Source organism: Nomascus leucogenys, chromosome 13 (genome assembly GCF_006542625.1).
Source record: "Nomascus leucogenys isolate Asia chromosome 13, Asia_NLE_v1, whole genome shotgun sequence".
Taxonomy (NCBI): domain Eukaryota; kingdom Metazoa; phylum Chordata; class Mammalia; order Primates; family Hylobatidae; genus Nomascus; species Nomascus leucogenys.
The window spans coordinates 46,634,914-46,649,690 of NC_044393.1; the positions used below are offsets into that span (position 1 = coordinate 46,634,914).

Genomic DNA, 14,777 nt, shown 5'->3' on the forward strand with positions numbered 1-14,777 from the left:
CCGTGAAGAGATCCACCTACGACCTCAGGTCCTCAGACCAACCAGCCCAGGGAACATTTCACCAATTTCAAATCGGGTAAGCGGTCTTTTCACTCTCTTCTCTAGCCTCTCTTGCTACCCTTCAATCTCCCTGTCCTTCCAATTCCAGTTCTTTTTCCTCTCTAGTAGAGACAAAGGAGACACATTTTATCCGTGGACCCAAAACTCCAGCGCCGGTCACGGACTCAGGAAGACAGCCTTCCCTTGGCGTTTAATCATTGTGGGGATGCCTGCCTAATTATTCACCCACATTCCACTGGTGTCTGATCTCTGCAGGGATGCCTGCCTTGGTCATTCACCCACATTCCCTTGGTGACAAGTCAATTGCAGGGACTCCTGCTTTGGCTGCTCACCCACATTGCAGCCCAGGGCTGCTCCCCACCCCCTACTCCGTGTCTGTACCCTTCTCTTTAAACTTACCTCCTTCACTGTGGGCAACCTTCCACCCTCCATTCCCCCTTCTTCTCCCTTAGCCTGTGTTCTCAAGAACTTAAAACCTCTTCAACTCTCACCTGACCTAAAATCTAAGCATCTTATTTTCTTCTGCAACACCGCTTGGCCCCAGTACAAACTCGACAATGATTCTAAATGGCCAGAAAATGGCACTTTTGATTTCTCCATCCTACAAGATCTAAATAACTCTGGTCTGAGGTGCCTGACGTCCAGGCATTCTTTTACACATTGGTCCCTCCCTAGTCTCTGCTCCCAGTGCGACTCGTCCCAAATCTTTCTTCTTTCTCTCCTGTCCCTTCAGTCTCCACCCCAAGCTCTGAGTCCTTTGAATCCTTTTCTACGGACTCATTTGACCTCTCCCCTTCTCCCCAGGCTGCTCCTCACCAGGCCGAGCCAGGTCCCAATTCTTCCTCAGCCTCTGCTCCCCCACCCTATAATCTTTCTATCACCTCCCCTCCTCACACCTGGTCTGGCTTACAGTTTCGTTCCACGACTAGCCCTCCCCACCTGCCCAACAATTTCCTCTTAAAGAGGTGGCTGGAGCTAAAGGCACAGTCAAGTTTAATGCTCCTTTTTTCTTTATCTGACCTCTCCCAGATCAGTTAGCATTTAGGCTCTTTTTCATCAAATATAAAAACCCAGCCCAGATCATGGCCCGTTTGGCAACAACCCTTAGACGCTTTACTGTCCTAGACCCCAGAGGAAGGCCCCCAGAGGAAAGCCGTCTTATTCTCAATATGCATTTTATTACCCAATCCACTCCTGACATTAGAAAAAGCTCCAAAAATTAGATTCTGGCCCTTAAACCCCACAACAGGACTTAATTAACCTCGCCTTCAAGGTGTACAGTAATAGAGTAGAGGCAGCCAAGTAGCAATGTATTTCTGAGTTGCAATTCCTTGCCTCCACTGTGAGACAAACCCCAGCCACATCTTCAGCACACAAGAACTCCAAACGTCTAAACCGCAGCTGCCAGGGGTTCCTCCAGAACCTCCTCCCCCAGGAGCTTGCTTCAAGTGCTGGAAATCTGGCCACTGGACCAAGGAATGCCCGCAGCCCGGGATTCCTCCTAAGCCGTGTCCCATCTGTGCGGGACCCCACTGAAAATCGGACTGTTCAACTCACCTGGCAGCCACTCCCAGAGCCCCTGGAACTCTGGCCCAAGGCTCTCTGAGTGCTTCCCAGATCTTCTCAGCTTAGCGGCTGAAGACGGACGCTGCTGATCGCCTCAGAAGCCACCTAGACCATCACGGATGCCTAGCTTTGGATAACTCTTAAAGTGGAGAGTAAGTCCGTCCCCTTCTTAATCAGTACGGAGGCTACCCACTCCACATTACCTTCTTTACAAGGGCCTGTTTCCCTTGCCTCCATAACCGTTGTGGGTATTGACGGCCAGGCTACTAAACCTCTTAAAACTCCTGGCCAGGCTGCTAAACCTCTTAAAACTCCCCAACTCTGGTGCCAACTTGGACAACATTCTTTAATGCACTCCTTTTTAGTTATCCTCACCTACCCAGCTCCCTTATTAGGTCGAGACATTTTAACTAAATTATCTGCTTCCCTGACTATTCCTAGGCTACTGCCACACCTCATTCCTGCCCTTTTCCCCAGTTCAACGCCTCCTTCGCATCTTCCTCTCGTATCCCCCAACCTTAACCCACAAGTATGGGATACCTCTACTCTCTCTCTGGCAACCGATCACACGCCCATTACTATCCCATTAAAACCCGATCACTCTTACCCCACTCAATGCCAATATCCCATCCCACGGCATGCTTTAAACAGATTAAAGCCTGTTATCACTCGCTTGTTATAGCATGGCCTTTTAAAGCCTACAAACTCTCCTTACAATCCTCCCATTTTACCTGTCCAAAAACCGGACAAGCCTTATAGGTTAGTTCAGGATCTGCACCTTATCAACCAAATTGTTTTGCCTATCCACCCCATGGTGCCAAACCCATATATTCTCCTATACTCAATACCTCCCTCCACAACCCATTATTCTGTTCTGGATCTCAAACATGCTTTCTTTACTATTCCTTTGCACCCTTCATCCCAGCCTCTCTTCGCTTTCACTTGGACTGACCCTGACACCCATCAGGCTCAGCAAATTACCTGCGCTCTACTGCTGCAAGACTTCGCGGACAGCCCCCATTACTTCAGTCAAGCTCAAATTTCTTCCTCATCTATTACCTACCTCGGCATAATTCTTCATGAAAACACACGTGCTCTCCCTGCTGACCATGTCTGACTAATCTCCCAAACCCCAATCTCTTCTACAAAACAACAACTCCTTTCCTTCCTAGGCCTGGTTAGGTACTTCTGCCTCTGGATACCTAGTTTTACCATCCTGACTAAACCATTATATAAATTCACAAAAGCAAACCTAGCTGACCCCATAGATCCTAAATCCTTTCCCCACTCCTCTTTCCATTCCTTGAAGACAGCTTTAGAGACTGCCCCCATACTAGCTCTCCCTAACTCATCCCAACCCTTTTCATTACACACAGCCTAAGTGCAGGGCTGTACAGTCGGAATTCTTACACAAGGACCGGGACCGCGCCCTGTAGCCTTTTTGTCCAAACAACTTGACCTTACTGCTTTAGGCTGGCCATCGTGTCTCTGTGCGGTGGCCGCTGCCGCCCTAATACTTTTAGAGGCCCTCAAAATCACAAACTATGCTCAACTCACTCTCTACAGTTCTCATAACTTCCAAAATCTATTTTCTTCCTCACACCTGACACATATACTTTCTGCTCCCCAGCTCCTTCAGCTGTACTCACTCTTTGTTGAGTCTCCCACAGTTACCATTGTTCCTGGCCCGGACTTCAATCCGGCCTCCCACATTATTCCTGATACCACACCTGACCCGCATGACTGTATCTCTCTGATCCACCTGACATTCACTCCATTTCCCCATATTTCCTTCTTTCCTGTTCCTCACCCTGATCACACCTGGTTTATTGATGGCAGTTCCACCAGGCCTAATTGCCACACAACAGCAAAGGCAGGCCATGCTATAGTATCTTCCACATCTATCATTGAGGCTACTGCTCTGCCCCTCTCCACTACCTCTCAGCAAGCTGAACTCATTGCTTTAACTCGAGCCCTCACTCTTGCAAAGGAATTACGCGTCAATAATTATACTGACTCTAAATATGCCTTCCATATCCTGCATCACCATGCTGTTATATAGGCAGAAAGACAATCACTACACAAGGGTCCTCCATCATTAATGCCTCTTTAATAAAAACTCTTCTAAAGGCCGCTTTACTTCCAAAGGAAGCTGGAGGGCCACTGCAAGGGCCACCAAAAGGCATCAGATCCCATCACCCAGGGCAACGCTTCTGCTGATAAGGTAGCTAAAGAAGCAGCTAGCATTCCAACTTCTGTCCCTCATGGCCAGTTTTTCTCCTTCTCATTGGTCACTCCTGTTTACTCTCCCACTGAAGTTTCCACCTATCAATCCCTCTCCACCCAAGGCAGATGGTTCTTAGACCCAAAAAAAAAAAAAAAAAAAAAACTCCTTCCAGCCTCACAGGCCCATTCTATTCTGTTGTCATTTCATAATCTCTTCCATTACAAGCCATTAGCCTGCCTCTTAAAACCTCTCGTTTCCGGCGGGGCGCGGTGGCTCACGCTTGTAATCCCAGCACCTTGGGAGGCCGAGGCGGGCGGATCACGAGGTCAGGAGATCGAGACCACGGTGAAACCCCGTCTCTACTAAAAATACAAAAAAAATTAGCAGGGCGTGGTGGCGGGCTCCTGTAGTCCCAGCTACTCGAAGAGGCTGAGGCAGGAGAATACCGTGAACCCAGGCGGCGGAGCTTGCAGTGAGCCGAGATCGCGCCACTGCACTCCAGCCTGGGGGCGACAGAGCGAGACTCCGTCTCAAAAAAAAAAGCAAAAAAAAACAAACAAACAAACAAACAAAAAACCTCTCGTTTCCTTTCCATCATGGAAATCTATCCTCAAGGAAATCACTTCTCAGTGTTCCATCTGCTATTCTACTACTCCTCAGGGATTGTTGAGGCCCCCTCCCTTCCCTACACATCAAGCTCAGGGATTTGCCCCTGCCCAGGACTGGGAAATTGACTTTACTCACATGCCCCGAGTCAGGAAACTAAAATACCTCTTGGTCTAGGTAAACACTTTCACTGGATGCGTAGAGGCCTTTCCCACAGGGTCTGAGAAGGCCACTGCGGTCATTTTTTCCCTTTTGTCAGACATAATTCTTCGGTTTGGCCTTCCCACCTCTAAACAGTCCAATAACGGACCAGCCTTTATTAGTCAAATCACACAAACAGTTTTTCAGGCTCTTGGTATTCAGTGAAACCTTCATACCCCTTACCATCCTCAATCTTCAGGAAAGGTAGGACAAACTAATGGTCTTTTAAAAACACACCTCACCAAGCTCAGCCTCCAACTTAACAAAAAGTACTCTGTCAAGAATAGAGCCCAAAAACTCACCAACCAAACAAGTAATTACACTGAACTCCCTTGGACACTCTCTAATTGGATGTTCTGGGTCCTCCCAATTCTTAGTCCTTTAATACCTGTTTTTCTCCTTCTCTTATTTGGACCTTGTGTCTTTCATTTAGTTTCTCAATTCATAGAAAACCGCATCCAGGCCATCACCAGTAATTCTATACGACAAATGCTCCTTCTAACAACCCCATAGTATCACCCCTTACCCCAAAATCTTTCTTCGGTTGAATCTCTCCCACTGTAGGTTCCCACGCTGCCCCTAATCCCGCTCAAAGCAGTCCTGAGAAACATCGCCCATTAATCTCTCCATACCACCCCCAAAATTTTTTCACTGCTCCAACACTTCACTATTTTGTTTTGCTTTTCTTATTAATATAAGAACACAGGAATGTCAGGCCTCTGAGCCCAAGCCAAGCCATCATATCCCCTATGACCTGCACATATACATCCAGATGGCCTGAAGCAACCGAAAATCCACAAAAGAAGTGAAAATAGCCTTAACTGATGACATTCCACCTGTGATTTGTTTCTGCCCCAGCCTAAATGATCAATGTACTTTGTAATCTCCCCCACCCTTAAGAAGGGTCTTTGTAATTCTCCCCAGCCTTGAGAACATACTTTGTGAGATCTACCTCCTGCCCGCAAAACATTGCTCGTAACTCCACCGCCTATCCCAAAACCTATAAGAACTAATGATAATCCACTACCTTTGCTGACACCTTTTTCGGACTCAGCCCGCCTGTACCCAGGTGAAATAAAGAGGCTTGTTGCTCACACAAAGCCTGTTTGGTGGTCTCTTCACATGGACCATGTGAGATAATTATTTCTGATAAAAATGGAATAAAACCAGAAATCAATAACAGAAGAAAGCAAAAATATCAACATATATATGGAAATCAAACTCACTTTTGAGCATGCTCATGTTCAAGGGTTGTAAGACTTAATATTGTGAAGATGTTCATGCTGCCTAGTGAACTACAGATTCAATGCAATCCCTTTTCAATTAACAATTTTTTTTTTTAGAAATAGAAAAAGTAACCAACAAATTATATGGAATCTCAAAGGACAATAAAGAGCCCAAAAATGTTTAAAAAAAGAAACAATGTCACCTTTTCTAATTTCAAAGCAAATTACAAAGCTACAGTAATAAAAACAGTTTGGTTCTGGCATAAAGACAGACAAGTTTTCCAATAAAACACAATGTAGCAGAAATGCAAACCTCCAACATATGGGTAAACAGTTATTTGAACAGCTATATTCATTGAAGCATTATTCATAAAGGCCAATATTTGAAAGCAAAACAAACTTTCCTCACTGAATAAATGAATAAATACAATTTGTTAAAAAAAAAAAAAAAAAAAGAATTACTCTGGCTGCTGGGTGAAGAATAATGTATAAATAGGTAATGGTAACATTAGGGAGAACAATTAGGAGATTCCAGTAAGAAGCAGTGGCTGGCCCAGGGCAGTTGGTAGTAGGGAGAGGGAAGTGGGTGGATTCTGGATAAATTTCGAATATAGAGCCAATGGGATTTTCCAGTGAATTTGATATGGAACATGAAAGAGAGAGGTCAAGGATAAGTCTAAGGTTCTGAAGCTAAACAACTAAATGATGGAGTACCATCATCTGAGATGAAGAAGGCTACAGAGAACAGGTTTGGAATTTAATCAGTTCTACCTTTTTAGTAGCCTTCTATAATGTCAGGACTTGAAAACAATGCCAGTAGATGCACACACATCAAACCTAACGGTTAGGATCCTGCCGCCCTCACCGCTTTAAGTCCCCTGCCCAGGTAAGAGACATGGAAGACAAAGGATTTCAAGAGAAATTCAGTATTTAACATTGCTCATTAAATGCACAACAAAGAAATTACCTGTATCACGTACTCAATTGTAGAAAATTGGGGCATCAATTCGGCAGGCTGATTCACCTCAGATATGCCTCCATAAGCTGGAGGAAACTGAAAAGAAGGAAACAGTTTTATTAGGGTTGGCATATCTATATTACACTTTTTATTTTCCATGTGTAAAAATGATAATGATGCCAAGACGAGAGGAACACTTGAGCTCAGGAGCTCCAGACTAGCTTGGGCAACACTGTGAGCCCCTGTCTGCATACAAGAAGTAAAAAAATTAGTTATTGGGCGAGGTGGCTCGCACCTGTAGTCCCAGCTACTCAGAAGGCTGAGGTGGGAGGATCACTTGAGCCCAGGAGGTTAAGGCTGCAGTAAGCCATGATTGCGCCACTGCACTCCAGCCTGGGAAAGAGAGCGAGACTCTGTCTCAAAAAAGAAGAAAAAAAATGGTAATGACCACGTATTTATTCTGAAAGCACAAAATACAGGACACGTTACAAAAACATAAAAATCAGCATTTAAAACTTCTAACTCTGCCTTATATTTATATCATTTCTATCTTCTTAAAAAATACTTTTTAGAGCAGTTTTAAGCTATTGTAACTTCTAAATGTTTAAAAGCACACTTTATGTTGCCCAGGCTGGTCTTGAACTCTTGGCTTCAAGTGATTTTCTCCCCTCAGTCTCCCAAAGTGCTGGGATTACAGGCATAAGCCACCATGCCTAGCCAAAAACACACAAATGAAAACCATTTCTTAAGTTTTGCCCTGCAAATTAAAGGCTGAGATTTCACCTATCTCATCAATAGTCAATAGTCTAAATAAAGCCAAAGACTTTATTTAGGTTTATTATTTTGGCTATTATCAATAAAGTAATACATATGGAATGTAGAAAAATTGGCAAGTCCAGAAAAATAGAAGCAAACAAGGCAGGAAAAACCCCCAAAATCCTATCACCTAGAGGCAGCTACTGTCAACCTCCTGGCAGATTTCCTTCCAGACTTAAGCACAGTTGAGAACATCCCATATATACAATGTGGAACTTGTTTTTTTCCAGTCAACATAATGCCACAGGCATTTTCCTTTGTTTTTAAAACTCTCTGCAAATGTTTTAAATTCACAGCTTGTGGGTTGGCTTACAATCCAAATAGTCTTTAGCTTTACATTAAAAATACAAGTTGAGGTGCATCTCCCCAAAGTGAGCAGATGATCACTCCAGGCCAGTGACCTCAGAGTGACCAAATGCAAGTGTGGCTGAGGAGCTGACAGGTAGCTTTAGGGGCCTCTGGTTGGGAGAGAAGGGTACAACTGAGCATGCCAGCCCCAGCAGGAATCTCGGTCAGAGCCAGCAGAAGACTCTAGCCCCATCCTGGCCATGACTGCCTACTGACTGCAGCTCCCAGCAGGGAAAAGCTCGATCAATGACTACAGACACACCAGCCACCTCCCAGCAACCTGGAGAGGCCCTGTTCACCCACGCAGTCAGCCAGCTGCACAGAAGGGAGCAAAGGAGATGGAGATCACCCTGATCCCTCCGTCTTCCAGCTCTACGTTCATTTAGAGCTAGAAAACCCCTACACTGCCCAGCTAGGAAGGTTACAAAAGATTATTTCCACTTAGGACACAGAGACTTGCAGATCATACTTGTAAATTGGCAGGTGACAATCTTAGGTAAGCATAATAATACCAAATACTTATATGGCACTTATCATGTGTCGAGCACTGTTCTAAGTCCTTTATACTCATTAACTCAGTTTAATTCTCACAATAATCTCATGAAGTGACTATAGGTATACTATACTATCATCCTAATTTTAAAGACAAGGAAGTTGAGGCACAGGCAGTTAAGTGACCTACCCAAAGTTACACAGGAAATAAGTGGTAGATCTGAGAGCCAAACCCAGGCAGTCTGGCTACAGATCTCTGGCTCTTTAGCCGCTATGCTACCCTGCCTTAGAATTTCTATAATAAATTATATTAAACAAAGACATTAATCCTAAATGTAATAGGGAGCAGAAATGCTTTTAAGATTTCTATATATTTCTGAATCTGTCACGAAGATACATTTTAAATGACATCTGCTTATAGTTTCTGAACCTATGGTCAGTCATCAATTGTACACTGTTCTCTTCATCACTAGACTTATGTGCTGTATCTGAGAATGAGTAATTGTAATTATGATCAAACATATGAACAAATGCATGTGAAGAGCTTAAGATCTGTTAGAACAGTGTACACTATGCTGGACACAAATTTTTCCTAACAACTTTATTGAGGTATAGTTTATGTAACATAAAATTCACTCCTTTTAAGTATACAAGTCAATGATTTTTAGAAAATGTACAGTTGTGCAATAATTACCACAATCCAGTTTTAGAACATTTCCACTACAGGCACAGTTACTTTTTTTTTTTTTTTTTTTTTTTGACACTCTTGCTCTGTTGCCAGGCTAGAGTGCAGTGGCGCAATCTCAGCTCACTGCAACCTCCACCTCCCGGGTTCAAGCGATTCTCCTGCTTCAGCCTCCTGAGTAGCTGGGACTACAAGTACGCACCACCATGTCCAGCTATTTTTTTTTTTTTTTCTGAGACGGAGTCTTGTTCTGTTGCCAGGCTGGAGTGCAATGGCACAATCTCGGCTCACTGCAACCTCCGCCTCCCGGGTTCAAGCGATTCACCTGCCTCAGCCTCCTGAGTAGCTGAGACTACAGGTGCCTGCCACCACTCCTGGCTAATTTTTGTATTTTTAGTAGAAAGGGGATTTCACCATGTTGGCCAGGATGGTCTTGATCTCTTGACCTCGTGATCTGCCCGCCTCAGCCTCCCAAAGTGCTGGGATTACAGGCGTTAAGTCACCGCGCCTGGCCTAATTTTTGTATTTTTAGTACAGATGGGGTTTCACCATGTTGGCCAGAATGGTCTTGATTTCTTGACCTCGTGATCCACCCACCTCAGCCTCCCAGAATGCTGGGATTACAGGCATGAGCCACTACGCCTGGCCGCACAGTTACTTTTATAGAGAAGTCTCTCTTGTGATTTGTGAGCTCCTTCTAGTTTGGTACTTTTAAAATTTTTAAATCAAAAGAAGCTCAACACTGATACCTGGACCCTAAAAGTTAGAAAGATCAGAAAATGAAAATTCAGTAATGTACACTATCCAATTAGAATATACTGAAGTCAAGAGAAATATGAACAACAGGTGCTTTCTTTGGGTCACAGATTCACTGCCTACAGAAGATGTGTAAGAAAAGGGAATTCAATGAACGCCCCCCTGCCCCTGCCAGCCCCAAGCAAATGACAAGGACTCAAGAAAACCGCTCAACAGAATAAACCACAAATGTTCAAATTCAATATTTTGCTTAACAAAAGCTATCACCCTGAGTTCAGCAGAAACTGCTCACTGCCAATGTAAACACAAATTCAACCTAACTTAATTTTTTTCATAATACAACTAAAATAAAACATATAACTTTTTAAAAAATAATTCACATACCTGATTTCTTTGAAAACAGAAATTACAGGCCCAAAGTTTTGCTCGATAATCAACCTGACTGTGAGAAAGATAAATATTATAAGTAGGTACCACTTTTATTTTTAAGGTAGAAAGCGTTTATTTGTAAATTTCTTTTTTTTTTTTTTTTTTTTTAGTAGAGACGGGGTTTCACCATGGTCTCGATCTCCTGACCTCGTGATCCACCCGCCTCGGCCTCCCAAAGTGCTGGGATTACAGGCGTGAGCCACCGCACCCGGCCTATTTGTAAATTTCAAGTTCAGTAAATCACACAAATAAGTGTTTCTATGTGTATGCATAAGTATGAGTATGCAAAACGTTCACTGCAGTTAGAATTCTGGCTAAGTACACCAAAATTTCCATCAAACAGCCACAGTGAAGAAATACTAAATCTCTTTTTCTCTTTTCCAATTTCCTAATTTTTTAAATGTCATGATTTATATAAATTATATGTTATTTCTCTCTTGCCTTTTATCTTAACATACTCTTCATGATTTTTTTTCTAACATCTTTATTGTCCAGCTATGTGAAACTACTAAATTCCAACATTAAAAGCATATTTCACACACAGGAAAATGCTTCTAGATTTTTAACCTGACTTAGCCCATTTTAAGAAAAGTTGGGCAAGCACATTTCACTTCCTCAAATTGGCTCAAGATAATGCTTCAGTTACTTTTCCCTTATTTTCTACATTTAGAAAATTAATAACCAGTGGCTATGCACTCACATATGGGCACATTAAATAAAAGCAACGAGAATGAAGTAAAAAATGTTCCCTCATATAAGAACTTTATGACACTCTCTACCTGTTTAAAAATCATTTCAAATAACGCCCACATTTAAAAGAAATAGGTCACTATCTCAGGCACAAAAAAAAAAAATTACACTTAACAAATTGTTAAGAGTTAAAATTTCTTCTGCCTGCTACTTCTCCTTGCCATATAGCATCACTGTACCAGGGAAGCATGAGAAGACAGTCTAAGCTTTCAAATTCTTTTGGGAAATTACTTTAAGAGGAATCAATAAAGTCTACAGTTAAGCCAAAAGCAAACTGATTATCAGCAAAAAAAAAAGTGAATTACAAATCCTCTCCCTCTACCTCTACCTCATTCCTGTAAGATTCCAATTTTATCTGGAATTATCAGGCCAGGGAGATTTCTACAAATATTCACCACTTACTACTCACCACAAGAATCGTTAAGAGTCTCATCATCTACTACTCATCACAAATTGGATGACATGCCCAAATTTGATGACATGCCCAAATTTAATGACTTTTATGAGCATCACATAAAATTTATAATATACTGTATTTATCATTTTTACCAGTTTCAAAAGAATCCATACCAAAGTGGGTTGAGAACAGCTTTACAAGTTGGCCTGCTGCAAAGCACAGGTTCATATTGTACAGGAGGTAGGTCTGGACGTTCTTTCAAAGGAGTAAGGAGACAAGCCAGGGGTACAACCATTCTTGTAGCCTCCAGCCGGCTGGAAGGCCACACGTTCCAACTAAAACGCACACCATCCCGTTCTTCATTCTGCTGGATGAACTCCAGGTATGTTGCCATAGTCTAAAAGGGAACTGAAGATAAAACTTTAATGACCTTAATGGTACGTGAAATTCTGAACTAAATGTCAAAAAAAGAAGATGGGTCATGTAACACAGTGTTTCTTTTTCTTTCCCATCTCAGCTCACTGCAGCCTCCGCCTCCCAGGTTCAAGCGATTCTCCTGCCTCAGCCTCCCAAGTAGCTGGGATTACAGGCATGTGCCATCACGCTTGGCTAATTTTTTGTATTTTTAGTAGAGGCAGGGTTTCACCATGTTGGCCAGGCTGGTCTCAAACTCCTGACCTCAGGTGATCCACTCGCCTCGGCCTTCCAAAGTGCTGGGATTACAGGCGTGAGCCACTGCACCTGGCCCATCTAACACAGTGTTTCTTAAATACTTGGCAAGAACCTGTTGCTGTAGAATGACAGTATTTCTTTTCCATCTGATACCCAAAAGTCAGTTAACCGCACAGTTATCATTGACCACTGCTCCTTTCTCACCTCTCCTCTCAAGCACTTAAAAATAAATCAAGGGAGTGGGAAGTTTACAATCACCTGATCATCTCCAAACTACATGTAGTTAAATACTACTACTTCAAACTTCCTCACAGATCACACGTCCTATCAGTCAAGCCAATTTCAGCCCCTTGTTCAAGGGTAAGTCTTGAACCCTGTTTCAGCATCCAACTATCTTCCTCTCTAATCTCCTTCCTTTCTTCCTCTATTAAATTTTACATCTCAAGTGATTTTTTTTTTTCAGTAGCAGGGGGATGCTCATTCCCTTCCGCACTTTGTTAACTTTGGAGAAAAGAGCTGGATACTGATCTTCTTCAAGTTTGGTTCATAATGGGAACCAGTTTTGAGCTAAATTATTTCTACTTGGTATTACCAAAATTACTATTTTGCTGAGTCTCACCAGAACCTCTTTCTTTGCCACGGTTGCTTATGTTCATGCCTTGATAGGCTGTGGTCAAGGCCAGGCGCGGTGGCTCACACCTATAATCACAGCACTTTGGGAGGCTGAGACGGGCGGATCACGAGGTCAGGAGTTCAAGACCAGCCTGGCCAACATAGTGAAACTCCGTCTCTACTAAAAATACAAAAATGAGCCAGGTATGGTGGCACGTGCCCATAGTCCCAGCTACTCAGGAGGTTGAGGCAGGAGAATCGTCTGAACTCGGGAGGTGGAGATTGCAGTGAGGCAAGACGGTGCCATTGCACAGCCTGGGCGACAGAGCCAGACTCTGTTTCAAAAAAAAATGAAGACTGTGGTCAATAAAACTGTCCTACAGGCTAAACTCTCAAACCCAGATGATCACAACTTCATTGAGTGTTTATTTTATTTTATTTATTTATTTATTTTTTGAGACGGAGTACCGCTCTGTCGCCCAGGCTGGAGTACAGAGGCGCGATCTGGGCTCACTGCAAGCTCCGCCTCCCGGGTTCACGCCATTCTCCTGCCTCAGCCTCTCCGAGTAGCTGGGACTACAGGCGCCCGCCACTACGCCCGGCTAATTTTTTTGTATTTTTTAGTAGAGACGGGGTTTCACCGTGGTCTCGATCTCCTGACCTCGTGATCCGCCCGCCTTGGCCTCCCAAAGTGCTGGGATTACAAGCGTGAGCCACCGCGCCCGGCCTCATTGAGTGTTTATACATCCTGTTCATATCCTAAAATCTAGGATAACACACAACTCAGCTATTGGGGTTCAAGGGAACAAGCCCCTCAAGAAAAGTAGTCAAAAGGCAAATTAAAGAGTCTATCAAATTAAAGTGGCCTCTCACGCCCACTTCCTGAATACAGATAACAACTGTCTCTGTTATTTTGGGAAGTAACATACTGTAAATAATTTTAAGGCAATAATATTGCATGGCTAGAAAGGCAAATGAATTACTCTACTACATAAAGCCCAGAACACAAGAATTCCAATGTTTGCTCCAACTGAAACTCTAAGAAATCTATTTGTTATTTCTGGCAACGGCAAGAACCTGAAGCACTGTGTGCACAGGAAGCACTCTGGAGCTTCATGGGAAGCAAAGGGATAACTAAAGTCGGAATGAAAGCAAGTTCTAATATCACAACTCTCAGCAAGTATGTCAGCAGATTTCATTAAATAACCGTCTCTCTCTCAAAACGTTCTTTATTAAAAGGTACTGGCGGCCGGGCGCAGTGGCTCACGCCTGTAATGCCAGCACTTTGGGCGACCGAGGCCGGTGGATGACCTGAGGTCAGGAATTCAAGACCAGCCTGGCCAACATGGCAAAACCCCGTCTCTACTAAAAATACAAAAATTAGCTGGGCGTGGTGGCAGGCGCCTATGATCCTAGCTACTCGGGAGGCTGCCGCAGGGAGGACTGCTTGACCTTTGGTTGGCACTGGTTGCAGTGAGCCGAGATCCCGCTACTGCACTCCAGCCTGGGCGACAGAGCTAGACTCCATCTCAAAAAAAAAAAAAAAAAAAAAGCTACTGGCTCCATCTAATGGTTTCCAAGTATGTACAGCCTAAGACCTGCTCCCTCCTTTTCCCACTGCCTGTTTCCCTCACCCTTCTAGGGTCTGGATTCTTAGCAGCGGACACATAATCCAAGGGGACTATAGAAGGTCCACTAATTATCTGAAGTTATGCGCATGAGGGAATGTGCCTTTTTTCTAGGGAGATGGGTCCATAGCTTTTACCAAAGTATCAACGGGGAAGGTATCTGAAGAGGTAAATAACTGAAAGTATGAATTAGTGAATGAATGAAAGGCCTGGAAAGACAACAGGAGAATACGCCAAAAAATCTGAACCAGCCTTATCTCGCCAACTCGTAACTTCGCAGGACACAGTGACCATGTGTATATAAGAATAAGTGAGGTTTAATCCTTGAAGGGAGTCCAAGGACCTGGG

At 43.5% G+C, this 14,777-nt stretch overlaps 1 protein-coding gene across 2 annotated transcripts in view; it reads right to left on the reverse strand.

The window, feature by feature from the left end:
* The window catches only part of SEC23B (SEC23 homolog B, coat complex II component), a 52,153-nt gene that overhangs the window by 36,565 nt on the left and 811 nt on the right, over positions 1–14,777 (reverse strand). For both annotated transcript variants that reach the window (XM_030825518.1, XM_030825517.1), the window contains exons 2-4: positions 11,691–11,925; positions 10,326–10,383; positions 6,854–6,940 (exon numbers count right to left, since the gene is read on the reverse strand). In XM_030825518.1, coding sequence (XP_030681378.1) covers positions 6,854–6,940; positions 10,326–10,383; positions 11,691–11,911 — 366 coding nt within the window. In that variant the 5' untranslated portion in view covers positions 11,912–11,925. The remainder of the gene's footprint in view (positions 1–6,853; positions 6,941–10,325; positions 10,384–11,690; positions 11,926–14,777) is intronic.